General features: G+C 36.7%; 1 protein-coding gene across 2 annotated transcripts in view; it reads left to right on the top strand.

The window, feature by feature from the left end:
* Positions 1-26,528, top strand: part of LOC102777763 (uncharacterized) — a 34,693-nt gene extending 8,165 nt beyond the window's left edge. The window contains exons 3-4 of one of the 2 annotated variants that reach the window (XM_087847126.1): positions 1,029-18,968; positions 19,875-26,528. In XM_087847126.1, coding sequence (XP_087703252.1) covers positions 1,029-18,968; positions 19,875-26,060 — 24,126 coding nt within the window. In that variant the 3' untranslated portion in view covers positions 26,061-26,528. Of the gene's footprint in view, positions 1-1,028 lie in introns of both variants that reach the window. The other variant, XM_035911926.2, reaches the window with a different exon arrangement.
* Positions 26,529-27,039: the final 511 nt, after the last annotated feature.

Here is a 27,039-nt window from a genome sequence, read left to right as displayed (position 1 = left end):
GAAAAAGAAAGAACGAAACAAAACAAGACAGCAGCAGTATGGCACAATCCTGTAACAAAAAAGGGAAACAGTCGTCAAGGTCCACCCTACTATATGCCACATTATGACAAACGCAAGAGTCCCTCTTACCATTCTCTAAAGGGCAACACTAAAACGAGCAGCTTTCCTGAGGAGCTCTGCAGTGCTTAAGCTGCCTAATGCCCTCAGCCACCTTGAATGGGAAAAGACTGCCAAATACCTCCATGTGGTAGTGAAGCGCAGCTGTTTCTTATAAGGTTGCTAATTATCAGCTGGGAAGATGTGATGTTAGTGCTGCATTCGAGGACATCACGTAAATTCCTTCCCTAAAATCTGCTTCACTACACTAGCATACCCAGCCAGATGGTGGACATGTACATGCTCATGCAAGTTAGTCGTGTTTGAGTACTTTATACATCTGCACAAGGGGCAGACTGTTTTGGTTACATCCTTAGGTTTACTATTTTCATCTGGTTTAAAGCCAAAGAAATCCCAAATTGGCAACTTTATATTTCTTTAGTGCTGTCAACGTTAAAGCGCCACCATAATGACTAACGTGTTTAACAATTAACCCATCTGGATCGCAGACTGAGTCAAAATCCCTTAAATGTCTCTCTCAATGCATTTCGAGCAGTTTGTCCAAAGTTTATTCATTCTGCACTCCAGATGGGTTAATCGTGATGACCGCATAAATGCTGACAGCCCTAATTTTTTGGGGAAATTAGTTTGTCCATGTTTGGACTTCATCTGTGATGTAAATGTGCAAATCACTCCATGCATGATTACATTGCTCTGCCAATCAAAAAGTCTGCGTATGCGCGAATATATTGCCCATCATCGATTATTGGACTGACGATTGTCGGTTGGAAAAGTTTTACATATGGCCCAACCCTAGTAAGATCCATAAATGTGAAACAAAAAATTAAAACATAGATGTTTTAAGAAGATCTTTATTGTTGTCTTGGTGTCATCAAAAGCAAAAAAGCTCTTTTTTTTCTGTTTTTGTGAAGGAAAAACTGACATCCATGAAAACTTGGGTCAACAAATGGATATCGACACAATCTACAATCAAACATACTTTTTCAGTGAACGCATCCAAACTTCAAGAATCACAGAAAGAAATAGACACAGACTCCCTCGAGGATCAAACATCAGCAATTCCAAAGGACAAAAGGGGGACAGAAAGTATAACAGATACAACATCATTACAAAATTCTGTAACATTAGATGATCAGCATCAAAATAAAAAAATAAAAGAACAACAGAAGGAGCATTTTGAATCCAAATATTGTTTTGCAGAAGGCAAAAATGGGGAGCAGGACTTTTGCTTACAGATGCGAACTGAAATTCATGAAGAAGCAGTGCATGATAAAACTGAATTACTGATAATTGTAAGAGAAAGGGAAGAAGTGGAAAAACTGATACGTAACCTAAAGCAGCAAGAGGGGGAAATAAAGGAGCAAATAAAGTACACTGTTGATAACATGAAAGAAAAAACTCAAGACATTAAAAGGCTCATTTTGGAAATAAATGACCTGCAGAGGGCAGACACTGTAATTACAGTCGGGGAAACTGAAAATGCCCAGGAAGTATTAACTAAGCTGTTGGAAGAAACTGAACAGAGAAAGATTTTGATGGTGAGCACCAAAGTTTTCAAAAATGAAATAATGAAATATGAAGTACAAGAGGGGGACGATGCCAAAAAAATAAAACAAGAGTCTAGCTTGATAAGACTTAATGTTAACAAGCAAAAACTAATTCAGAAATCAGGAGAAGAGATGAAAAAACATGTTGAACACACCGATGAAGATAAAAAGGACAGAGGAGCTGATATACAAAGACTCAGGGCAGAGATTTACAAAACACAAGAGATTATAAGAACGCTAAGAGGAGGACTTGAGAACCTAGCGGAAAAAAATAACATGGACAAATATCAACAGAATGAAGGCAGTGAAATTGAAGGATTGCTAAAAGATATCAAACAGTTTCAAGAGTTTTTGGAAAGTGTAAAAACCAAAATAAAGCAAAGTGAAGTACATATGACAGAAGAAATGAGCAATATGAAATCAATGAAAACTGCAGTGAAAAAGAAGAGAAGAGAATTAGATCAAAGGTTAGAAAATACTTTGAAAGAGAGAGACGGATTAGACATCTTTAAAATAAAAATGCAGAGGCAAACTGAACTGATTCGGCAGAATTTAGAAAAAATGACAAAAGTTAAGAACACAGTTGAGAAAATAGCCGCTAAGACCAGAAGGAAAATTGAAGAGATAGAAATTAGTATGAAGGAGACTGAAATAAAACTAAGACAGTTTAAAGACCTTGACTGCATTAACCTTAACTTGACAAAAGGCACAAAACCAGACATGGAACACGGTATTACACCAAAGCAAATAACTGCTCTTGAAATTTTCAAGACTGAAATTAAGAAGACAATGGACAATGAAAGAGATAAACTGACAAAAAACAAAATTGACAAAGAAACTAAGGGAACAGAAAGCCTCAAACAAGTTAATGAGAAACTGGAGGAGGTAAAACTTTTATTAGACAGTCTGGGTCAAAAAAATAAAAAATCAGTTAGTGAGAATGTAAAACAAATAATCAAGAGAGAAGAGACTGAGATGACAGAACAGATCCAAACAGCGATAAAGAATGAGAAAATGGTTAAACAGCTAACTGAAATACAGGATGAACAGGTGAACCATTTGAGTGAGAAAACTGAAAGACACAAACAGGAGCTTGATGACAGAGTACACATGACCAAAAGGCAAATAAGAGAAATGGAGCTGCTGCAATCGGAATTGAAAATAAAGGCAAAAGAATTCGAGCGTTTTTTTAGAAAAAGCATGAGAAAAAAAAAGGAAATTGAAATAATGTGGTATGAAATACAACAAGAAAAGGAAGCATTGAGGACCGAGATCAAAAAGAAAAGAAGAGAATTAGACCAAAGACTGGAGATGACTATGAGAAAAAGGGATGAACTAGAAGTGTTAAGGGTAAAATTGAAACGACAGATGGAAGAGCTGGCTGAGGAGAAGCAGAGAGACCATAATCTGTTCATCCATCTACCCAATGAACATGAAAAACATTTTGGAAGGAAAGATGTGAACATGTTAATGGAGAAAATTAAAAACTACAGCTCAAAAGTTTCTCAGTATACTATTTACATCCAAGACATAAGAGACAAGTTTAATTTACACATGGGAACAATTAGGACAGAGATGAAAATTCTAGAAAATGTGAATGCTCATTTAGAAAAGGACAGAAAAGGATTCAGAGAAGTTGAGGCTGAAAATAAGAATATAACAAACAAAATGAAGAGGTTAAAATATCAGCTTAATATAATCTTTGGAAGAGTTACCATACAAGACACTGCAGAGATGGATGAGACAATCAACATCTGGGAAAAAATCCAAAGAGAAAAACAGAAGCTTGATATGAGACTAGAAAATATTAAAAGGGAAAGACAAGAGATAGAAGCTCTGGTGGTTGAGCTGGAGATGAAGAAAAGAGAAAACCAACGTATAATCAAAAGAAGCATTCAAAAAGAACAGAAGATAAAAAGAATATGGGCTACTTTCAAAGAAGAAAGAACTGCCCTCGTGAGAGAAACAAAGCAGAAAAAGGAGGTTGAACAACGACGAGAGGAGATCATCAAACATCAAGGTGAACAAGAAATAAAGCAGAAGTTGCAAAAAGAAAAGAAAGGGATGGAAAGTGAAATTGAAGACATGAGGATGAAAGAAAAAAGGAAGCAAATTCAAAAACAATGGGAACTACTCAAGAAATACTTAGGGGAATATAAAAAGGTAATTAAAAACACTAAATTCATCATTGGAATAATTCAGAATGAAAATAAACACATGCAAGACCAAAAAAATTTCTACATGACCACAAGGAAAGAAACACTGAATATTAAAAGGGAATTAAATAGGCAAAAGGAAATTATACGGTGCGCATTAAAAAACATACAACAAGAGCCAAAACATGGGGAACAAGTGGAGACAAAAATCAAGACGGAGCAAGAAAAACATGAAAATGGAAGGAAAACAATATATGAGATAGAAAAAAAAGATGCCTTGGATGAAAGGGAAAAGATTAAGGATGGTATAAAAAGGGTTATCTTACAAGACACAAAACAAGACCTGATAAAAAAAGAGATCAAAAAATGTAACCAGGAAAAAGAAAAAGTCAACCAGATGAAAACTAGACGTGAGAATAGAAAAGAACTGTTGTTGAAGGAAAGGAGAAACATCAAAGATGAACAGAAAGAGATGGAAATGAGAGGAGACCAAGTCATGGTCACCAAGAGAGAATGCACAGAAAATGAATGGAAGCAGCAGTTTGAACTGGACAAACGAGATCTTGATAAACTGAAAGAAGATCTGAGACACGACAGAGAAGATCTGGAGAGAGAAAGTGAGGTGCTGAATAAAGAGAAAATGGATTTGACGGTGTGGATGTCTGGCATAAAGAAACAATCTGAAATATTGGAAGAAAAGAAACAAAATATAAAAGAAGAAAGAGACTCAATGGAAATCATAAAGCTTGAACTGCTCAATAAGATGGAACATGTAAACAGGCTGTTACATGAGACAAAAGAAGAAAAAGCCAAGATTAAAATTTGTATCCTTCAGGTTCAAACGGAAAAAGAAAGACTTGAAGACATTTTAAGCAAAATATTCCTAACACATAATGAACAAAAAGTCAAGGAAGATGACCTCAGAAGACAAACAAAAGAAGTGGAAATCATGAAAAAGGAATTACAGAGTGAAAGAGCAAAAGTGGAGAGTCTGATGAGGAATCTGAAGAAGAAGCAAGAAGAGCTTGAACGTGCAAAGGAAATCATAAGTGAAGAAAAAGAAGAGGTGAAAGAGATGAAGACTGACATTGCCAAAGAACGAGAACTGTTGTTGAAGGAAAGGAGAAATATGGAAGAAGAGCGGTCTGAGATGGAAATGAGAGGAGACCGAGTCATGGATGAAATGAAATCACTAGAGATTCTGAAAGTGAAACTTCAACAACTGAAGGAGGATATAAAAGCCAAAATGGACAGATTACTACAAAATGTTGACAACGGGTCAAGGCTGCAAACAGTGTTGGAAGAAAAACTTACAACCCAAGACGAACTGAAAGAAAGCATTTGCTGTTTCACTGAAATGTTAGAGAGAGAAAAGCAAGGTGTGAGAAGTATCCTTTCAGAAATGGTCACCAAGAGAGAATGCACCGAAAATGAATGGAAGCAGCAGTTTGAACTGGACAAACGAGATCTTGATAAAATGAAAGAAGATCTGAGACACAACAGAGAAGATCTGGAGAGAGAAAGTGAGGTGCTGAATAAAGAGAAAATGGATTTGAAGGTGTTGATGTGTGACATCAAGAAACAATCTGAAATATTGGAAGAAAAGAAACAAAATATAAAAGAAGAAAGAGACTCAATGGAAATCATAAAGCTTGAACTGCTCAATAAGATGGAACATGTAAACAGGCTGTTACATGAGACAAAAGAAGAAAAAGCCAAGATTAAAATTTGTATCCTTCAGGTTCAAACGGAAAAAGAAAGACTTGAAGACATTTTAAGCAAGATATTGTTAACACATAATGAACAAAAAGTCAAGGAAGATGACCTCAGAAGACAAACAAAAGAAGTGGAAATCATGAAAAAGGAATTACAGAGTGAAAGAGCAAAACTGGAGAGTCTGATGAGGAATCTGAAGAAGAAGCAAGAAGAGCTTGAACGTGCAAAGGAAATCATGAGTGAAGAAAAAGAAGAGGTGAAAGAGATGAAGACTGACATGACCAAAGAACGAGAACTGTTGTTGAAGGAAAGGAGAAATATGGAAGAAGAGCGGTCTGAGATGGAAATGAGCGGAGACCGAGTCATGGATGAAATGAAATCACTAGAGATTCTGAAAGTGAAACTTCAACAACTGAAGGAGGATATAAAAGCCAAAATGGAGAGATTACTACAAAATGTTGACAACAGGTCAAGGCTGCAAACAGTGTTGGAAGAAAAACTTACAACCCAAAACAAACAGAAAGAAAGCATTCGCTGTTTCACTGAAATGTTAGAGAGAGAAAATGAAGGTGTGAGAAGTATCCTTTCAGACATGGTCACCAAGAGAGAATGCACAGAAAATGAATGGAAGCAGCAGTTTGAACTGGACAAACGAGATCTTGATAAACTGAAAGAAGATCTGAGACACGACAGAGAAGATCTGGAGAGAGAAAGTGAGGTGCTGAATAAAGAGAAAATGGATTTGAAGGTGTTGATGTGTGACATCAAGAAACAATCTGAAATATTGGAAGAAAAGAAACAAAATATAAAAGAAGAAAGAGACTCAATGGAAATCATAAAGCTTGAACTGCTCAATAAGATGGAACATGTAAACAGGCTGTTACATGAGACAAATGAAGAAAAAGCCAAGATTAAAATTTGTATCCTTCAGGTTCAAACGGAAAAAGAAAGACTTGAAGACATTTTAAGCAAGATATTCTTAAGACATAATGAACAAAAAGTCAAGGAAGATGACCTCAGAAGACAAACAAAAGAAGTGGAAATCATGAAAAAGGAATTACAGAGTGAAAGAGCAAAACTGGAGAGTCTGATGAGGAATCTGAAGAAGAAGCAAGAAGAGCTTGAACGTGCAAAGGAAATCATGAGTGAAGAAAAAGAAGAGGTGAAAGAGATGAAGACTGACATGACCAAAGAACGAGAACTGTTGTTGAAGGAAAGGAGAAATATGGAAGAAGAGCGGTCTGAGATGGAAATGAGCGGAGACCGAGTCATGGATGAAATGAAATCACTAGAGATTCTGAAAGTGAAACTTCAACAACTGAAGGAGGATATAAAAGCCAAAATGGAGAGATTACTACAAAATGTTGACAACAGGTCAAGGCTGCAAACAGTGTTGGAAGAAAAACTTACAACCCAAGACAAACAGAAAGAAAGCATTCGCTGTTTCACTGAAATGTTAGAGAGAGAAAAGCAAGGTGTGAGAAGTATCCTTTCAGACATGGTCACCAAGAGAGAATGCACAGAAAATGAATGGAAGCAGCAGTTTGAACTGGACAAACGAGATCTTGATAAACTGAAAGAAGATCTGAGACACAACAGAGAAGATCTGGAGAGAGAAAGTGAGGTGCTGAATAAAGAGAAAATGGATTTGAAGGTGTGGATGTCTGGCATAAAGAAACAATCTGAAATATTGGAAGAAAAGAAACAAAATATAAAAGAAGAAAGAGACTCAATGGAAATCATAAAGCTTGAACTGCTCAATAAGATGGAACATGTAAACAGGTTGTTACATGAGACAAATGAAGAAAAAGCCAAGATTAAAATTTGTATCCTTCAGGTTCAAATGGAAAAAGAAAGACTTGAAGACATTTTAAGCAAAATATTCCTAACACATAATGAACAAAAAGTCAAGGAAGATGACCTCAGAAGACAAACAAAAGAAGTGGAAATCATGAAAAAGGAATTACAGAGTGAAAGAGCGCAAATGGAGAGTCTGATGAGGAATCTGAAGAAGAAGCAAGAAGAGCTTGAACGTGCAAAGGAAGTCATGAGTGAAGAAAAAGAAGAGATGAAAGAGATGAAGACTGACATGACCAAAGAACGAGAACTGTTGTTGAAGGAAAGGAGAAATATGGAAGAAGAGCGGTCTGAGATGGAAATGAGCGGAGACCGAGTCATGGATGAAATGAAATCACTAGAGATTCTGAAAGTGAAACTTCAACAACTGAAGGAGGATATAAAAGCCAAAATGGAGAGATTACAACAAAATGTTGACAACAGGTCAAGGCTGCAAACAGTGTTGGAAGAAAAACTTACAACCCAAGACAAACAGAAAGAAAGCATTCGCTGTTTCACTGAAATGTTAGAGAGAGAAAAGGAAGGTGTGAGAAGTATCCTTTCAGACATGGTCACCATGAGAGAATGCACCGAAAATGAATGGAAGCAGCAGTTTGAACTGGACAAACGAGATCTTGATAAACTGAAAGAAGATCTGAGACACGACAGAGAAGATCTGGAGAGAGAAAGTGAGGTGCTGAATAAAGAGAAAATGGATTTGAAGGTGTTGATGTGTGACATCAAGAAACAATCTGAAATATTGGAAGAAAAGAAAGAAAATATAAAAGAAGAAAGAGACTCAATGGAAATCATAAAGCTTGAACTGCTCAATAAGATGGAACATGTAAGCAGGCTGTTACATGAGACAAATGAAGAAAAAGCCAAGATTAAAATTTGTATCCTTCAGGTTCAAACGGAAAAAGAAAGACTTGAAGACATTTTAAGCAAGATATTGTTAACACATAATGAACAAAAAGTCAAGGAAGATGACCTCAGAAGACAAACAAAAGAAGTGGAAATCATGAAAAAGGAATTACAGAGTGAAAGAGCAAAACTGGAGAGTCTGATGAGGAATCTGAAGAAGAAGCAAGAAGAGCTTGAACGTGCAAAGGAAATCATGAGTGAAGAAAAAGAAGAGGTGAAAGAGATGAAGACTGACATGACCAAAGAACGAGAACTGTTGTTGAAGGAAAGGAGAAATATGGAAGAAGAGTGGTCTGAGATGGAAATGAGCGGAGACCGAGTCATGGATGAAATGAAATCACTAGAGATTCTGAAAGTGAAACTTCAACAACTGAAGGAGGATATAAAAGCCAAAATGGAGAGATTACTACAAAATGTTGACAACAGGTCAAGGCTGCAAACAGTGTTGGAAGAAAAACTTACAACCCAAAACAAACAGAAAGAAAGCATTCGCTGTTTCACTGAAATGTTAGAGAGAGAAAAGGAAGGTGTGAGAAGTATCCTTTCAGACATGGTCACCAAGAGAGAATGCACAGAAAATGAATGGAAGCAGCAGTTTGAACTGGACAAACGAGATCTTGATAAACTGAAAGAAGATCTGAGACACGACAGAGAAGATCTGGAGAGAGAAAGTGAGGTGCTGAATAAAGAGAAAATGGATTTGAAGGTGTTGATGTGTGACATCAAGAAACAATCTGAAATATTGGAAGAAAAGAAACAAAATATAAAAGAAGAAAGAGACTCAATGGAAATCATGAAGCTTGAACTGCTCAATAAGATGGAACATGTAAGCAGGCTGTTACATGAGACAAATGAAGAAAAAGCCAAGATTAAAATTTGTATCCTTCAGGTTCAAACGGAAAAAGAAAGACTTGAAGACATTTTAAGCAAGATATTGTTAACACATAATGAACAAAAAGTCAAGGAAGATGACCTCAGAAGACAAACAAAAGAAGTGGAAATCATGAAAAAGGAATTACAGAGTGAAAGAGCAAAACTGGAGAGTCTGATGAGGAATCTGAAGAAGAAGCAAGAAGAGCTTGAACGTGCAAAGGAAATCATGAGTGAAGAAAAAGAAGAGGTGAAAGAGATGAAGACTGACATGACCAAAGAACGAGAACTGTTGTTGAAGGAAAGGAGAAATATGGAAGAAGAGTGGTCTGAGATGGAAATGAGCGGAGACCGAGTCATGGATGAAATGAAATCACTAGAGATTCTGAAAGTGAAACTTCAACAACTGAAGGAGGATATAAAAGCCAAAATGGAGAGATTACTACAAAATGTTGACAACAGGTCAAGGCTGCAAACAGTGTTGGAAGAAAAACTTACAACCCAAAACAAACAGAAAGAAAGCATTTGCTGTTTCACTGAAATGTTAGAGAGAGAAAAGGAAGGTGTGAGAAGTATCCTTTCAGACATGGTCACCAAGAGAGAATGCACAGAAAATGAATGGAAGCAGCAGTTTGAACTGGACAAACGAGATCTTGATAAACTGAAAGAAGATCTGAGACACGACAGAGAAGATCTGGAGAGAGAAAGTGAGGTGCTGAATAAAGAGAAAATGGATTTGAAGGTGTTGATGTGTGACATCAAGAAACAATCTGAAATATTGGAAGAAAAGAAACAAAATATAAAAGAAGAAAGAGACTCAATGGAAATCATAAAGCTTGAACTGCTCAATAAGATGGAACATGTAAACAGGCTGTTACATGAGACAAAAGAAGAAAAAGCCAAGATTAAAATTTGTATCCTTCAGGTTCAAACGGAAAAAGAAAGACTTGAAGACATTTTAAGCAAAATATTCCTAACACATAATGAACAAAAAGTCAAGGAAGATGACCTCAGAAGACAAACAAAAGAAGTGGAAATCATGAAAAAGGAATTGCAGAGTGAAAGAGCAAAACTGGAGAGTCTGATGAGGAATCTGAAGAAGAAGCAAGAAGAGCTTGAACGTGCAAAGGAAATCATGAGTGAAGAAAAAGAAGAGGTGAAAGAGATGAAGACTGACATTGCCAAAGAACGAGAACTGTTGTTGAAGGAAAGGAGAAATATGGAAGAAGAGCGGTCTGAGATGGAAATGAGAGGAGACCAAGTCATGGATGAAATGAAATCACTAGAGATTCTGAAAGTGAAACTTCAACAATTGAAGGAGGATATAAAAGCCAAAATGGACAGATTACTACAAAATGTTGACAACGGGTCAAGGCTGCAAACAGTGTTGGAAGAAAAACTTACAACCCAAGACGAACTGAAAGAAAGCATTCGCTGTTTCACTGAAATGTTAGAGAGAGAAAAGGAAGGTGTGAGAAGTATCCTTTCAGAAATGGTCACCAAGAGAGAATGCACCGAAAATGAATGGAAGCAGCAGTTTGAACTGGACAAACGAGATCTTGATAAAATGAAAGAAGATCTGAGACACAACAGAGAAGATCTGGAGAGAGAAAGTGAGGTGCTGAATAAAGAGAAAATGGATTTGAAGGTGTTGATGTCTGACATCAAGAAAGAATCTGTAATACTGGAAGAAAAGAAACAAAATATAACAGAAGAAAGAGACTCAATGGAAATCATGAAGCTTGAACTGCTCAATAAGATGGAACATGTAAACAGGTTGTTACATGAGACAAATGAAGAAGAAGCCAAGATTAAAATTTGTATCCTTCAGGTTCAAACGGAAAAAGAAAGACTTGAAGACATTTTAAGCAAGATTTTCTTAACACATAATGAACAAAAAGTCAAGGAAGATGACCTCAGAAGACAAACAAAAGAAGTGGAAATCATGAAAAAGGAATTACAGAGTGAAAGAGCACAAATGGAGAGTCTGATGAGGAATCTGAAGAAGAAGCAAGAAGAGCTTGAACGTGCAAAGGAAGTCATGAGTGAAGAAAAAGAAGAGATGAAAGAGATGAAGACTGACATTGCCAAAGAACGAGAACTGTTGTTGAAGGAAAGGAGAAATATGGAAGAAGAGCGGTCTGAGATGGAAATGAGCGGAGACCGAGTCATGGATGAAATGAAATCACTAGAGATTCTGAAAGTGAAACTTCAACAACTGAAGGAGGATATAAAAGCCAAAATGGAGAGATTACAACAAAATGTTGACAACAGGTCAAGGCTGCAAACAGTGTTGGAAGAAAAACTTACAACCCAAGACAAACAGAAAGAAAGCATTCGCTGTTTCACTGAAATGTTAGAGAGAGAAAAGGAAGGTGTGAGAAGTATCCTTTCAGACATGGTCACCATGAGAGAATGCACAGAAAATGAATGGAAGCAGCAGTTTGAACTGGAAAAACGAGATCTTGATAAACTGAAAGAAGATCTGAGACACGACAGAGAAGATCTGGAGAGAGAAAGTGAGGTGCTGAATAAAGAGAAAATGGATTTGAAGGTGTTGATGTGTGACATCAAGAAACAATCTGAAATATTGGAAGAAAAGAAACAAAATATAACAGAAGAAAGAGACTCAATGGAAATCATAAAGCTTGAACTGCTCAATAAGATGGAACATGTAAACAGGCTGTTACATGAGACAAAAGAAGAAAAAGCCGAGATTAAAATTTGTATCCTTCAGGTTCAAACGGAAAAAGAAAGACTTGAAGACATTGTAAGCAAGATATTGTTAACACATAATGAACAAAAAGTCAAGGAAGATGACCTCAGAAGACAAACAAAAGAAGTGGAAATCATGAAAAAGGAATTGCAGAGTGAAAGAGCAAAACTGGAGAGTCTGATGAGGAATCTGAAGAAGAAGCAAGAAGAGCTTGAACGTGCAAAGGAAATCATGAGTGAAGAAAAAGAAGAGGTGAAAGAGATGAAGACTGACATTGCCAAAGAACGAGAACTGTTGTTGAAGGAAAGGAGAAATATGGAAGAAGAGCGGTCTGAGATGGAAATGAGCGGAGACCGAGTCATGGATGAAATGAAATCACTAGAGATTCTGAAAGTGAAACTTCAACAACTGAAGGAGGATATAAAAGCCAAAATGGAGAGATTACTACAAAATGTTGACAACAGGTCAAGGCTGCAAACAGTGTTGGAAGAAAAACTTACAACCCAAGACAAACAGAAAGACAGCATTCGCTGTTTCACTGAAATGTTAGAGAGAGAAAAGGAAGGTGTGAGAAGTATCCTTTCAGACATGGTCACCAAGAGAGAATGCACAGAAAATGAATGGAAGCAGCAGTTTGAACTGGACAAACGAGATCTTGATAAACTGAAAGAAGATCTGAGACACGACAGAGAAGATATGGAGAGAGAAAGTGAGGTGCTGAATAAAGAGAAAATGGATTTGAAGGTGTTGATGTGTGACATCAAGAAACAATCTGAAATATTGGAAGAAAAGAAACAAAATATAACAGAAGAAAGAGACTCAATGGAAATCATAAAGCTTGAACTGCTCAATAAGATGGAACATGTAAACAGGCTGTTACATGAGACAAAAGAAGAAAAAGCCAAGATTAAAATTTGTATCCTTCAGGTTCAAACGGAAAAAGAAAGACTTGAAGACATTTTAAGCAAAATATTCCTAAAACATAATGAACAAAAAGTCAAGGAAGATGACCTCAGAAGACAAACAAAAGAAGTGGAAATCATGAAAAAGGAATTGCAGAGTGAAAGAGCAAAACTGGAGAGTCTGATGAGGAATCTGAAGAAGAAGCAAGAAGAGCTTGAACGTGCAAAGGAAATCATGAGTGAAGAAAAAGAAGAGGTGAAAGAGATGAAGACTGACATTGCCAAAGAACGAGAACTGTTGTTGAAGGAAAGGAGAAATATGGAAGAAGAGCGGTCTGAGATGGAAATGAGAGGAGACCAAGTCATGGATGAAATGAAATCACTAGAGATTCTGAAAGTGAAACTTCAACAACTGAAGGAGGATATAAAAGCCAAAATGGACAGATTACTACAAAATGTTGACAACGGGTCAAGGCTGCAAACAGTGTTGGAAGAAAAACTTACAACCCAAGACAAACAGAAAGACAGCATTCGCTGTTTCACTGAAATGTTAGAGAGAGAAAAGCAAGGTGTGAGAAGTATCCTTTCAGAAATGGTCACCAAGAGAGAATGCACCGAAAATGAATGGAAGCAGCAGTTTGAACTGGACAAACGAGATCTTGATAAAATGAAAGAAGATCTGAGACACAACAGAGAAGATCTGGAGAGAGAAAGTGAGGTGCTGAATAAAGAGAAAATGGATTTGAAGGTGTGGATGTCTGGCATAAAGAAACAATCTGAAATATTGGAAGAAAAGAAACAAAATATAAAAGAAGAAAGAGACTCAATGGAAATCATAAAGCTTGAACTGCTCAATAAGATGGAACATGTAAACAGGCTGTTACATGAGACAAAAGAAGAAAAAGCCAAGATTAAAATTTGTATCCTTCAGGTTCAAACGGAAAAAGAAAGACTTGAAGACATTTTAAGCAAAATATTCCTAACACATAATGAACAAAAAGTCAAGGAAGATGACCTCAGAAGACAAACAAAAGAAGTGGAAATCATGAAAAAGGAATTACAGAGTGAAAGAGCACAAATGGAGAGTCTGATGAGGAATCTGAAGAAGAAGCAAGAAGAGCTTGAACGTGCAAAGGAAATCATGAGTGAAGAAAAAGAAGAGGTGAAAGAGATGAAGACTGACATTGCCAAAGAACGAGAACTGTTGTTGAAGGAAAAGAGAAATATGGAAGAAGAGCGGTCTGAGATGGAAATGAGAGGAGACCAAGTCATGGATGAAATGAAATCACTAGAGATTCTGAAAGTGAAACTTCAACAACTGAAGGAGGATATAAAAGCCAAAATGGACAGATTACTACAAAATGTTGACAACGGGTCAAGGCTGCAAACAGTGTTGGAAGAAAAACTTACAACCCAAGACGAACTGAAACAAAGCATTCGCTGTTTCACTGAAATGTTAGAGAGAGAAAAGCAAGGTGTGAGAAGTATCCTTTCAGAAATGGTCACCAAGAGAGAATGCACCGAAAATGAATGGAAGCAGCAGTTTGAACTGGACAAACGAGATCTTGATAAAATGAAAGAAGATCTGAGACACAACAGAGAAGATCTGGAGAGAGAAAGTGAGGTGCTGAATAAAGAGAAAATGGATTTGACGGTGTGGATGTCTGGCATAAAGAAACAATCTGAAATATTGGAAGAAAAGAAACAAAATATAAAAGAAGAAAGAGACTCAATGGAAATCATAAAGCTTGAACTGCTCAATAAGATGGAACATGTAAACAGGCTGTTACATGAGACAAAAGAAGAAAAAGCCAAGATTAAAATTTGTATCCTTCAGGTTCAAACGGAAAAAGAAAGACTTGAAGACATTTTAAGCAAAATATTCCTAACACATAATGAACAAAAAGTCAAGGAAGATGACCTCAGAAGACAAACAAAAGAAGTGGAAATCATGAAAAAGGAATTACAGAGTGAAAGAGCACAAATGGAGAGTCTGATGAGGAATCTGAAGAAGAAGCAAGAAGAGCTTGAACGTGCAAAGGAAATCATGAGTGAAGAAAAAGAAGAGGTGAAAGAGATGAAGACTGACATTGCCAAAGAACGAGAACTGTTGTTGAAGGAAAAGAGAAATATGGAAGAAGAGCGGTCTGAGATGGAAATGAGAGGAGACCAAGTCATGGATGAAATGAAATCACTAGAGATTCTGAAAGTGAAACTTCAACAACTGAAGGAGGATATAAAAGCCAAAATGGACAGATTACTACAAAATGTTGACAACAGGTCAAGGCTGCAAACAGTGTTGGAAGAAAAACTTACAACCCAAGACGAACTGAAAGAAAGCATTCGCTGTTTCACTGAAATGTTAGAGAGAGAAAAGGAAGGTGTGAGAAGTATCCTTTCAGAAATGGTCACCAAGAGAGAATGCACAGAAAATGAATGGAAGCAGCAGTTTGAAGTTGACAAACGAGATCTTGATAAACTGAAAGAAGATCTGAGACACAACAGAGAAGATCTGGAGAGAGAAAGTGAGGTGCTGAATAAAGAGAAAATGGATTTGAAGGTGTGGATGTCTGGCATAAAGAAACAATCTGAAATATTGGAAGAAAAGAAACAAAATATAAAAGAAGAAAGAGACTCAATGGAAATCATAAAGCTTGAACTGCTCAATAAGATGGAACATGTAAACAGGCTGTTACATGAGACAAAAGAAGAAAAAGCCAAGATTAAAATTTGTATCCTTCAGGTTCAAACGGAAAAAGAAAGACTTGAAGACATTTTAAGCAAAATATTGTTAACACATAATGAACAAAAAGTCAAGGAAGATGACCTCAGAAGACAAATAAAAGAAGTGGAAATCATGAAAAAGGAATTACAGAGTGAAAGAGCGCAAATGGAGAGTCTGATGAGGAATCTGAAGAAGAAGCAAGAAGAGCTTGAACGTGCAAAGGAAATCATGAGTGAAGAAAAAGAAGAGGTGAAAGAGATGAAGACTGACATTGCCAACGAACGAGAACTGTTGTTGAAGGAAAAGAGAAATATGGAAGAAGAGCGGTCTGAGATGGAAATGAGAGGAGACCAAGTCATGGATGAAATGAAATCACTAGAGATTCTGAAAGTGAAACTTCAACAACTGAAGGAGGATATAAAAGCCAAAATGGACAGATTACTACAAAATGTTGACAACAGGTCAAGGCTGCAAACAGTGTTGGAAGAAAAACTTACAACCCAAGACGAACTGAAAGAAAGCATTCGCTGTTTCACTGAAATGTTAGAGAGAGAAAAGGAAGGTGTGAGAAGTATCCTTTCAGAAATGGTCACCAAGAGAGAATGCACAGAAAATGAATGGAAGCAGCAGTTTGAAGTTGACAAACGAGATCTTGATAAACTGAAAGAAGATCTGAGACACAACAGAGAAGATCTGGAGAGAGAAAGTGAGGTGCTGAATAAAGAGAAAATGGATTTGAAGGTGTGGATGTCTGGCATAAAGAAACAATCTGAAATATTGGAAGAAAAGAAACAAAATATAAAAGAAGAAAGAGACTCAATGGAAATCATAAAGCTTGAACTGCTCAATAAGATGGAACATGTAAACAGGCTGTTACATGAGACAAAAGAAGAAAAAGCCAAGATTAAAATTTGTATCCTTCAGGTTCAAACGGAAAAAGAAAGACTTGAAGACATTTTAAGCAAAATATTCCTAACACATAATGAACAAAAAGTCAAGGAAGATGACCTCAGAAGACAAACAAAAGAAGTGGAAATCATGAAAAAGGAATTACAGAGTGAAAGAGCACAAATGGAGAGTCTAATGAGGAATCTGAAGAAGAAGCAAGAAGAGCTTGAACGTGCAAAGGAAATCATGAGTGAAGAAAAAGAAGAGGTGAAAGAGATGAAGACTGACATTGCCAAAGAACGAGAACTGTTGTTGAAGGAAAAGAGAAATATGGAAGAAGAGCGGTCTGAGATGGAAATGAGAGGAGACCAAGTCATGGATGAAATGAAATCACTAGAGATTCTGAAAGTGAAACTTCAACAACTGAAGGAGGATATAAAAGCCAAAATGGACAGATTACTACAAAATGTTGACAACAGGTCAAGGCTGCAAACAGTGTTGGAAGAAAAACTTACAACCCAAGACGAACTGAAAGAAAGCATTCGCTGTTTCACTGAAATGTTAGAGAGAGAAAAGGAAGGTGTGAGAAGTATCCTTTCAGAAATGGTCACCAAGAGAGAATGCACAGAAAATGAATGGAAGCAGCAGTTTGAAGTTGACAAACGAGATCTTGATAAACTGAAAGAAGATCTGAGACACAACAGAGAAGATCTGGAGAGAGAAAGTGAGGTGCTGAATAAAGAGAAAATGGATTTGAAGGTGTGGATGTCTGGCATAAAGAAACAATCTGAAATATTGGAAGAAAAGAAACAAAATATAAAAGAAGAAAGAGACTCAATGGAAATCATAAAGCTTGAACTGCTCAATAAGATGGAACATGTAAACAGGCTGTTACATGAGACAAAAGAAGAAAAAGCCAAGATTAAAATTTGTATCCTTCAGGTTCAAACGGAAAAAGAAAGACTTGAAGACATTTTAAGCAAAATATTGTTAACACATAATGAACAAAAAGTCAAGGAAGATGACCTCAGAAGACAAATAAAAGAAGTGGAAATCATGAAAAAGGAATTACAGAGTGAAAGAGCGCAAATGGAGAGTCTGATGAGGAATCTGAAGAAGAAGCAAGAAGAGCTTGAACGTGCAAAGGAAATCATGAGTGAAGAAAAAGAAGAGGTGAAAGAGATGAAGACTGACATTGCCAACGAACGAGAACTGTTGTTGAAGGAAAAGAGAAATATGGAAGAAGAGCGGTCTGAGATGGAAATGAGAGGAGACCAAGTCATGGATGAAATGAAATCACTAGAGATTCTGAAAGTGAAACTTCAACAACTGAAGGAGGATATAAAAGCCAAAATGGACAGATTACTACAAAATGTTGACAACAGGTCAAGGCTGCAAACAGTGTTGGAAGAAAAACTTACAACCCAAGACGAACTGAAAGAAAGCATTCGCTGTTTCACTGAAATGTTAGAGAGAGAAAAGGAAGGTGTGAGAAGTATCCTTTCAGAAATGGTCACCAAGAGAGAATGCACAGAAAATGAATGGAAGCAGCAGTTTGAAGTTGACAAACGAGATCTTGATAAACTGAAAGAAGATCTGAGACACAACAGAGAAGATCTGGAGAGAGAAAGTGAGGTGCTGAATAAAGAGAAAATGGATTTGAAGGTGTGGATGTCTGGCATAAAGAAACAATCTGAAATATTGGAAGAAAAGAAACAAAATATAAAAGAAGAAAGAGACTCAATGGAAATCATAAAGCTTGAACTGCTCAATAAGATGGAACATGTAAACAGGCTGTTACATGAGACAAAAGAAGAAAAAGCCAAGATTAAAATTTGTATCCTTCAGGTTCAAACGGAAAAAGAAAGACTTGAAGACATTTTAGGCAAGATTTTCTTAACACATAATGAACAAAAAGTCAAGGAAGATGACCTCAGAAGACAAACAAAAGAAGTGGAAATCACTAAAAAGGAATTGCAGAGTGAAAGAGCAAAACTGGAGAGTCTGATGAGGAATCTGAAGAAGAAGCAAGAAGAGCTTGAACGTGCAAAGGAAATCATGAGTGAAGAAAAAGAAGAGGTGAAAGAGATGAAGACTGACATTGCCAAAGAACGAGAACTGTTGTTGAAGGAAAGGAGAAATATGGAAGAAGAGCGGTCTGAGATGGAAATGAGAGGAGACCAAGTCATGGATGAAATGAAATCACTAGAGATTCTGAAAGTGAAACTTCAACAACTGAAGGAGGATATAAAAGCCAAAATGGACAGATTACTACAAAATGTTGACAACGGGTCAAGGCTGCAAACAGTGTTGGAAGAAAAACTTACAACCCAAGACGAACTGAAACAAAGCATTCGCTGTTTCACTGAAATGTTAGAGAGAGAAAAGCAAGGTGTGAGAAGTATCCTTTCAGAAATGGTCACCAAGAGAGAATGCACCGAAAATGAATGGAAGCAGCAGTTTGAACTGGACAAACGAGATCTTGATAAAATGAAAGAAGATCTGAGACACAACAGAGAAGATCTGGAGAGAGAAAGTGAGGTGCTGAATAAAGAGAAAATGGATTTGAAGGTGTGGATGTCTGGCATAAAGAAACAATCTGAAATATTGGAAGAAAAGAAACAAAATATAAAAGAAGAAAGAGACTCAATGGAAATCATAAAGCTTGAACTGCTCAATAAGATGGAACATGTAAACAGGTTGTTACATGAGACAAATGAAGAAGAAGCCAAGATTAAAATTTGTATCCTTCAGGTTCAAACGGAAAAAGAAAGACTTGAAGACATTTTAAGCAAGATTTTCTTAACACATAATGAACAAAAAGTCAAGGAAGATGACCTCAGAAGACAAACAAAAGAAGTGGAAATCATGAAAAAGGAATTACAGAGTGAAAGAGCACAAATGGAGAGTCTGATGAGGAATCTGAAGAAGAAGCAAGAAGAGCTTGAACGTGCAAAGGAAGTCATGAGTGAAGAAAAAGAAGAGATGAAAGAGATGAAGACTGACATGACCAAAGAACGAGAACTGTTGTTGAAGGAAAGGAGAAATATGGAAGAAGAGCGGTCTGAGATGGAAATGAGAGGAGACCAAGTCATGGATGAAATGAAATCACTAGAGATTCTGAAAGTGAAACTTCAACAACTGAAGGAGGATATAAAAGCCAAAATGGACAGATTACTACAAAATGTTGACAACGGGTCAAGGCTGCAAACAGTGTTGGAAGAAAAACTTACAACCCAAGACGAACTGAAAGAAAGCATTCGCTGTTTCACTGAAATGTTAGAGAGAGAAAAGCAAGGTGTGAGAAGTATCCTTTCAGAAATGGTCACCAAGAGAGAATGCACCGAAAATGAATGGAAGCAGCAGTTTGAACTGGACAAACGAGATCTTGATAAAATGAAAGAAGATCTGAGACACGACAGAGAAGATCTGGAGAGAGAAAGTGAGGTGCGGAATAAAAAGAAAATGGATTTGAAGGTGTTGATGTGTGACATCAAGAAACAATCTGAAATATTGGAAGAAAAGAAAGAAAATATAACAGAAGAAAGGGACTCAATGGAAATCATGAAGCTTGAACTGCTCAATAAGATGGAACATGTAAACAGGCTGTTACATGAGACAAATGAAGAAAAAGCCAAGATTAAAATTTGTATCCTTCGGGTTCAAACGGAAAAAGAAAGACTTGAAGACATTTTAAGCAAGATATTCTTAAGACATAATGAACAAAAAGTCAAGGAAGATGACCTCAGAAGACAAACAAAAGAAGTGGAAATCATGAAAAAGGAATTACAGAGTGAAAGAGCAAAAGTGGAGAGTCTGATGAGGAATCTGAAGAAGAAGCAAGAAGAGCTTGAACGTGCAAAGGAAATCATGAGTGAAGAAAAAGACGAGGTGAAAGAGATGAAGACTGACATGACCAAAGAACGAGAACTGTTGTTGAAGGAAAGGAGAAATATGGAAGAAGAGCGGTCTGAGATGGAAATGAGAGGGGACCAAGTCATGGATGAAATGAAATCACTAGAGATTCTGAAAGTGAAACTTCGACAACTGAAGGAGGATATAAAAGCCAAAATGGAGAGATTACTACAAAATGTTGACAACAGGTCAAGGCTGCAAACAGTGTTGGAAGAAAAACTTACAACCCAAGACAAACAGAAAGAAAGCATTCGCTGTTTCACTGAAATGTTAGAGAGAGAAAAGGAAGGTGTGAGAAGTATCCTTTCAGAAATGGTCACCAAGAGAGAATGCACAGAAAATGAATGGAAGCAGCAGTTTGAAGTTGACAAACGAGATCTTGATAAACTGAAAGAAGATCTGAGACACAACAGAGAAGATCTGGAGAGAGAAAGTGAGGTGCTGAATAAAGAGAAAATGGATTTGAAGGTGTGGATGTCTGGCATAAAGAAACAATCTGAAATATTGGAAGAAAAGAAACAAAATATAAAAGAAGAAAGAGACTCAATGGAAATCATAAAGCTTGAACTGCTCAATAAGATGGAACATGTAAACAGGCTGTTACATGAGACAAAAGAAGAAAAAGCCAAGATTAAAATTTGTATCCTTCAGGTTCAAACGGAAAAAGAAAGACTTGAAGACATTTTAAGCAAAATATTGTTAACACATAATGAACAAAAAGTCAAGGAAGATGACCTCAGAAGACAAATAAAAGAAGTGGAAATCATGAAAAAGGAATTACAGAGTGAAAGAGCGCAAATGGAGAGTCTGATGAGGAATCTGAAGAAGAAGCAAGAAGAGCTTGAACGTGCAAAGGAAATCATGAGTGAAGAAAAAGAAGAGGTGAAAGAGATGAAGACTGACATTGCCAACGAACGAGAACTGTTGTTGAAGGAAAAGAGAAATATGGAAGAAGAGCGGTCTGAGATGGAAATGAGAGGAGACCAAGTCATGGATGAAATGAAATCACTAGAGATTCTGAAAGTGAAACTTCAACAACTGAAGGAGGATATAAAAGCCAAAATGGACAGATTACTACAAAATGTTGACAACAGGTCAAGGCTGCAAACAGTGTTGGAAGAAAAACTTACAACCCAAGACGAACTGAAAGAAAGCATTCGCTGTTTCACTGAAATGTTAGAGAGAGAAAAGGAAGGTGTGAGAAGTATCCTTTCAGAAATGGTCACCAAGAGAGAATGCACAGAAAATGAATGGAAGCAGCAGTTTGAAGTTGACAAACGAGATCTTGATAAACTGAAAGAAGATCTGAGACACAACAGAGAAGATCTGGAGAGAGAAAGTGAGGTGCTGAATAAAGAGAAAATGGATTTGAAGGTGTGGATGTCTGGCATAAAGAAACAATCTGAAATATTGGAAGAAAAGAAACAAAATATAAAAGAAGAAAGAGACTCAATGGAAATCATAAAGCTTGAACTGCTCAATAAGATGGAACATGTAAACAGGCTGTTACATGAGACAAAAGAAGAAAAAGCCAAGATTAAAATTTGTATCCTTCAGGTTCAAACGGAAAAAGAAAGACTTGAAGACATTTTAGGCAAGATTTTCTTAACACATAATGAACAAAAAGTCAAGGAAGATGACCTCAGAAGACAAACAAAAGAAGTGGAAATCACTAAAAAGGAATTGCAGAGTGAAAGAGCAAAACTGGAGAGTCTGATGAGGAATCTGAAGAAGAAGCAAGAAGAGCTTGAACGTGCAAAGGAAATCATGAGTGAAGAAAAAGAAGAGGTGAAAGAGATGAAGACTGACATTGCCAAAGAACGAGAACTGTTGTTGAAGGAAAGGAGAAATATGGAAGAAGAGCGGTCTGAGATGGAAATGAGAGGAGACCAAGTCATGGATGAAATGAAATCACTAGAGATTCTGAAAGTGAAACTTCAACAACTGAAGGAGGATATAAAAGCCAAAATGGACAGATTACTACAAAATGTTGACAACGGGTCAAGGCTGCAAACAGTGTTGGAAGAAAAACTTACAACCCAAGACGAACTGAAACAAAGCATTCGCTGTTTCACTGAAATGTTAGAGAGAGAAAAGCAAGGTGTGAGAAGTATCCTTTCAGAAATGGTCACCAAGAGAGAATGCACCGAAAATGAATGGAAGCAGCAGTTTGAACTGGACAAACGAGATCTTGATAAAATGAAAGAAGATCTGAGACACAACAGAGAAGATCTGGAGAGAGAAAGTGAGGTGCTGAATAAAGAGAAAATGGATTTGAAGGTGTTGATGTCTGACATCAAGAAACAATCTGAAATACTGGAAGAAAAGAAACAAAATATAACAGAAGAAAGAGACTCAATGGAAATCATAAAGCTTGAACTGCTCAATAAGATGGAACATGTAAACAGGTTGTTACATGAGACAAATGAAGAAGAAGCCAAGATTAAAATTTGTATCCTTCAGGTTCAAACGGAAAAAGAAAGACTTGAAGACATTTTAAGCAAGATTTTCTTAACACATAATGAACAAAAAGTCAAGGAAGATGACCTCAGAAGACAAACAAAAGAAGTGGAAATCATGAAAAAGGAATTACAGAGTGAAAGAGCACAAATGGAGAGTCTGATGAGGAATCTGAAGAAGAAGCAAGAAGAGCTTGAACGTGCAAAGGAAGTCATGAGTGAAGAAAAAGAAGAGATGAAAGAGATGAAGACTGACATGACCAAAGAACGAGAACTGTTGTTGAAGGAAAAGAGAAATATGGAAGAAGAGCGGTCTGAGATGGAAATGAGAGGAGACCAAGTCATGGATGAAATGAAATCACTAGAGATTCTGAAAGTGAAACTTCAACAACTGAAGGAGGATATAAAAGCCAAAATGGACAGATTACTACAAAATGTTGACAACGGGTCAAGGCTGCAAACAGTGTTGGAAGAAAAACTTACAACCCAAGACGAACTGAAAGAAAGCATTCGCTGTTTCACTGAAATGTTAGAGAGAGAAAAGCAAGGTGTGAGAAGTATCCTTTCAGAAATGGTCACCAAGAGAGAATGCACCGAAAATGAATGGAAGCAGCAGTTTGAACTGGACAAACGAGATCTTGATAAAATGAAAGAAGATCTGAGACACGACAGAGAAGATCTGGAGAGAGAAAGTGAGGTGCGGAATAAAAAGAAAATGGATTTGAAGGTGTTGATGTGTGACATCAAGAAACAATCTGAAATATTGGAAGAAAAGAAAGAAAATATAACAGAAGAAAGGGACTCAATGGAAATCATGAAGCTTGAACTGCTCAATAAGATGGAACATGTAAACAGGCTGTTACATGAGACAAATGAAGAAAAAGCCAAGATTAAAATTTGTATCCTTCGGGTTCAAACGGAAAAAGAAAGACTTGAAGACATTTTAAGCAAGATATTCTTAAGACATAATGAACAAAAAGTCAAGGAAGATGACCTCAGAAGACAAACAAAAGAAGTGGAAATCATGAAAAAGGAATTACAGAGTGAAAGAGCAAAAGTGGAGAGTCTGATGAGGAATCTGAAGAAGAAGCAAGAAGAGCTTGAACGTGCAAAGGAAATCATGAGTGAAGAAAAAGACGAGGTGAAAGAGATGAAGACTGACATGACCAAAGAACGAGAACTGTTGTTGAAGGAAAGGAGAAATATGGAAGAAGAGCGGTCTGAGATGGAAATGAGAGGGGACCAAGTCATGGATGAAATGAAATCACTAGAGATTCTGAAAGTGAAACTTCGACAACTGAAGGAGGATATAAAAGCCAAAATGGAGAGATTACTACAAAATGTTGACAACAGGTCAAGGCTGCAAACAGTGTTGGAAGAAAAACTTACAACCCAAGACAAACAGAAAGAAAGCATTCGCTGTTTCACTGAAATGTTAGAGAGAGAAAAGGAAGGTGTGAGAAGTATCCTTTCAGACATGGTCACCAAGAGAGAATGCACAGAAAATGAATGGAAGCAGCAGTTTGAACTGGACAAACGAGATCTTGATAAACTGAAAGAAGATCTGAGACACGACAGAGAAGATCTGGAGAGAGAAAGTGAGGTGCTGAATAAAGAGAAAATGGATTTGAAGGTGTTGATGTGTGACATCAAGAAACAATCTGAAATATTGGAAGAAAAGAAACAAAATATAAAAGAAGAAAGAGACTCAATGGAAATCATAAAGCTTGAACTGCTCAATAAGATGGAACATGTAAACAGGCTGTTACATGAGACAAAAGAAGAAAAAGCCAAGATTAAAATTTGTATCCTTCAGGTTCAAACGGAAAAAGAAAGACTTGAAGACATTTTAAGCAAAATATTGTTAACACATAATGAACAAAAAGTCAAGGAAGATGACCTCAGAAGACAAATAAAAGAAGTGGAAATCATGAAAAAGGAATTACAGAGTGAAAGAGCGCAAATGGAGAGTCTGATGAGGAATCTGAAGAAGAAGCAAGAAGAGCTTGAACGTGCAAAGGAAATCATGAGTGAAGAAAAAGAAGAGGTGAAAGAGATGAAGACTGACATTGCCAAAGAACGAGAACTGTTGTTGAAGGAAAGGAGAAATATGGAAGAAGAGCGGTCTGAGATGGAAATGAGCGGAGACCGAGTCATGGATGAAATGAAATCACTAGAGATTCTGAAAGTGAAACTAATTGCGAGAAAATCCCTGAAAGGTGAACTTTCTGATGTACAACCCAGAGAGGACATCCTCAGTAGTGTTACAATCTCCACAAGCAACCTTATAGGAAAACTAAATAGACTGATTCATCAAGACTTACTGACATATATTAAGAGAGTAGAGGGGGAAAATGAAAAAATATTACAAGTGATCTCTACATATGAACAAAATTGTGTCAGAATTCATAAGCAGAAAATTAAAATTACCGCAGATTATGACAAGATACAACAACAAAAGAAACATGTTTTTAAGACAATGTTTGACAAAGCAATCCAAACTGAGGATGTTGTAAAAGAATGTTTACATGAACATCAGGATGAAGAGACTAATGAACATGAATTTAAGCAGAGGATGAAGGATGTTACAGGTAATCTTGAAGGAAGCAACAGATACTTGACACCTGACAATGAAGGTCTGCTGTTAGTAGGAGAAGGTGAAGAATTTGAAAATGTCAAGAAAACAAAGCTTGCAACATTGTCCATCTTGTCAGCAGGGGAAGATGACTTCACACAGAAGGGAATTTTAAAAACTGAGTTTTTGAAACAAATCTGGAAGGACACTAGAATAGAACGAAATGAGATAAATCAGATGAAGCTCAGAGGTCAAAAAATGAGAAACAATCTGGATAAAAGAGTAAAGGTGATCAATCATTTTGTTAGGAGATCAATATTACAGAAAGAAAAGACATCAGTTGAGAAAACAAGAAAAATATTGGAACATGGGCAAAGTAATACGTTTTTATCTGTAAGTGGCAGGGATGGAGATCACAAATCACTTGATGAAAAATATACCGAGCTCCAACAACTTAAGGTCCACATGCTTAGTGAGATTGAGAAATTCCACATACAAAACAAAGCGTCTAAGACACTGACAACTAGCAACAAAGCTAATCAAACAGTTCAACTAGATTCTCCAAATATCTATCAAGAGCAAATGAAGGTAGAAGAATCTGAAGCAGCACCAGAGAGATCTCCTGGACTCCTCTGTCAGCTCAGACTTTCCTGTTATCGCTGTTGCTCCCGTTATTGTGCCTACTGCAAGCAAGGATGTCCAAAGAAAAAATGAGAGGCAAGAAAAGTGCTACATAAAAATCAGTCCATTTACCATTTGTTTTACTTTTTAGTTATATGAATATGTGTGTATTTGGAAAATGTGTTTTTCCTGTTAATCATCATAACCTTAGAACGTAAGAGTACCAGTCTGATGTCAATCATCTAATTTTTAAACAACTAGTTATGTAATGTAAAACTATTCCTTTAACATGTTATTTTTTTCACAAATGCAGAATATTAAAGTTTAACAGATAATCTTAACATTTTTAATTACATTTTTATGCTGATTTCTAATTAATCTTCTTTAAACATATTTATTCTGTTGTCTTGTGTTAGAATACAGAAGCACAAAGAATACAGTAAAATCAAAGCTAACAAGAATATTTGAAAACTGTGACTCCATATATATTCATATTTAAATGAAAGAAAAATGCATGTTTAACATAAAATTTATCCCTAAATAAATCTTTTTCCAAAACCATTCACATCACTGCAATATTTTTCTTTTGGTAAATTTTGAAATATATAAGAACCCAATTGTTTGAAACATTATTTAAATTAATTACACAGTTAATTGTAAATTGAACCATTAAATATAAAACTCATGCCATCGAATTATCTTCATTGGGGTATATCATGTACACACACACATATATATATATATATGTCATATATAAACCCTTTGTCACGGCTGCTGAGGCGAGCCGTGTGGTGTAGAAGGGAGAAAGGACCCAAAACGCAGGCAGTAGATGATAATGCTAGTGATGTTTTATTTACACAGTGGTGAGATGGCAAAACAGGCAAAGAGGGAAGACAAAACTAAAGACCTAAACTGGGAAAGCTAAATGACAAACCTGAGAGGGTACCAGAATGGGGAGAGGCGGAGAGGCACGGACAAGGGACAGGACACCGTGGAACACAGACGAACCGGCAACAGGCAGGAGAACACACAGGGTTTAAATACACATAGCAGCAATCAAGGGATGAGCAAC

The sequence above is a fragment of the Neolamprologus brichardi genome, chromosome 10 (assembly GCF_056152115.1).
Source record: "Neolamprologus brichardi isolate AB-2024 chromosome 10, ASM5615211v1, whole genome shotgun sequence".
Classification (NCBI taxonomy): domain Eukaryota; kingdom Metazoa; phylum Chordata; class Actinopteri; order Cichliformes; family Cichlidae; genus Neolamprologus; species Neolamprologus brichardi.
This window is presented reverse-complemented; position numbering and strand designations above follow the sequence as displayed.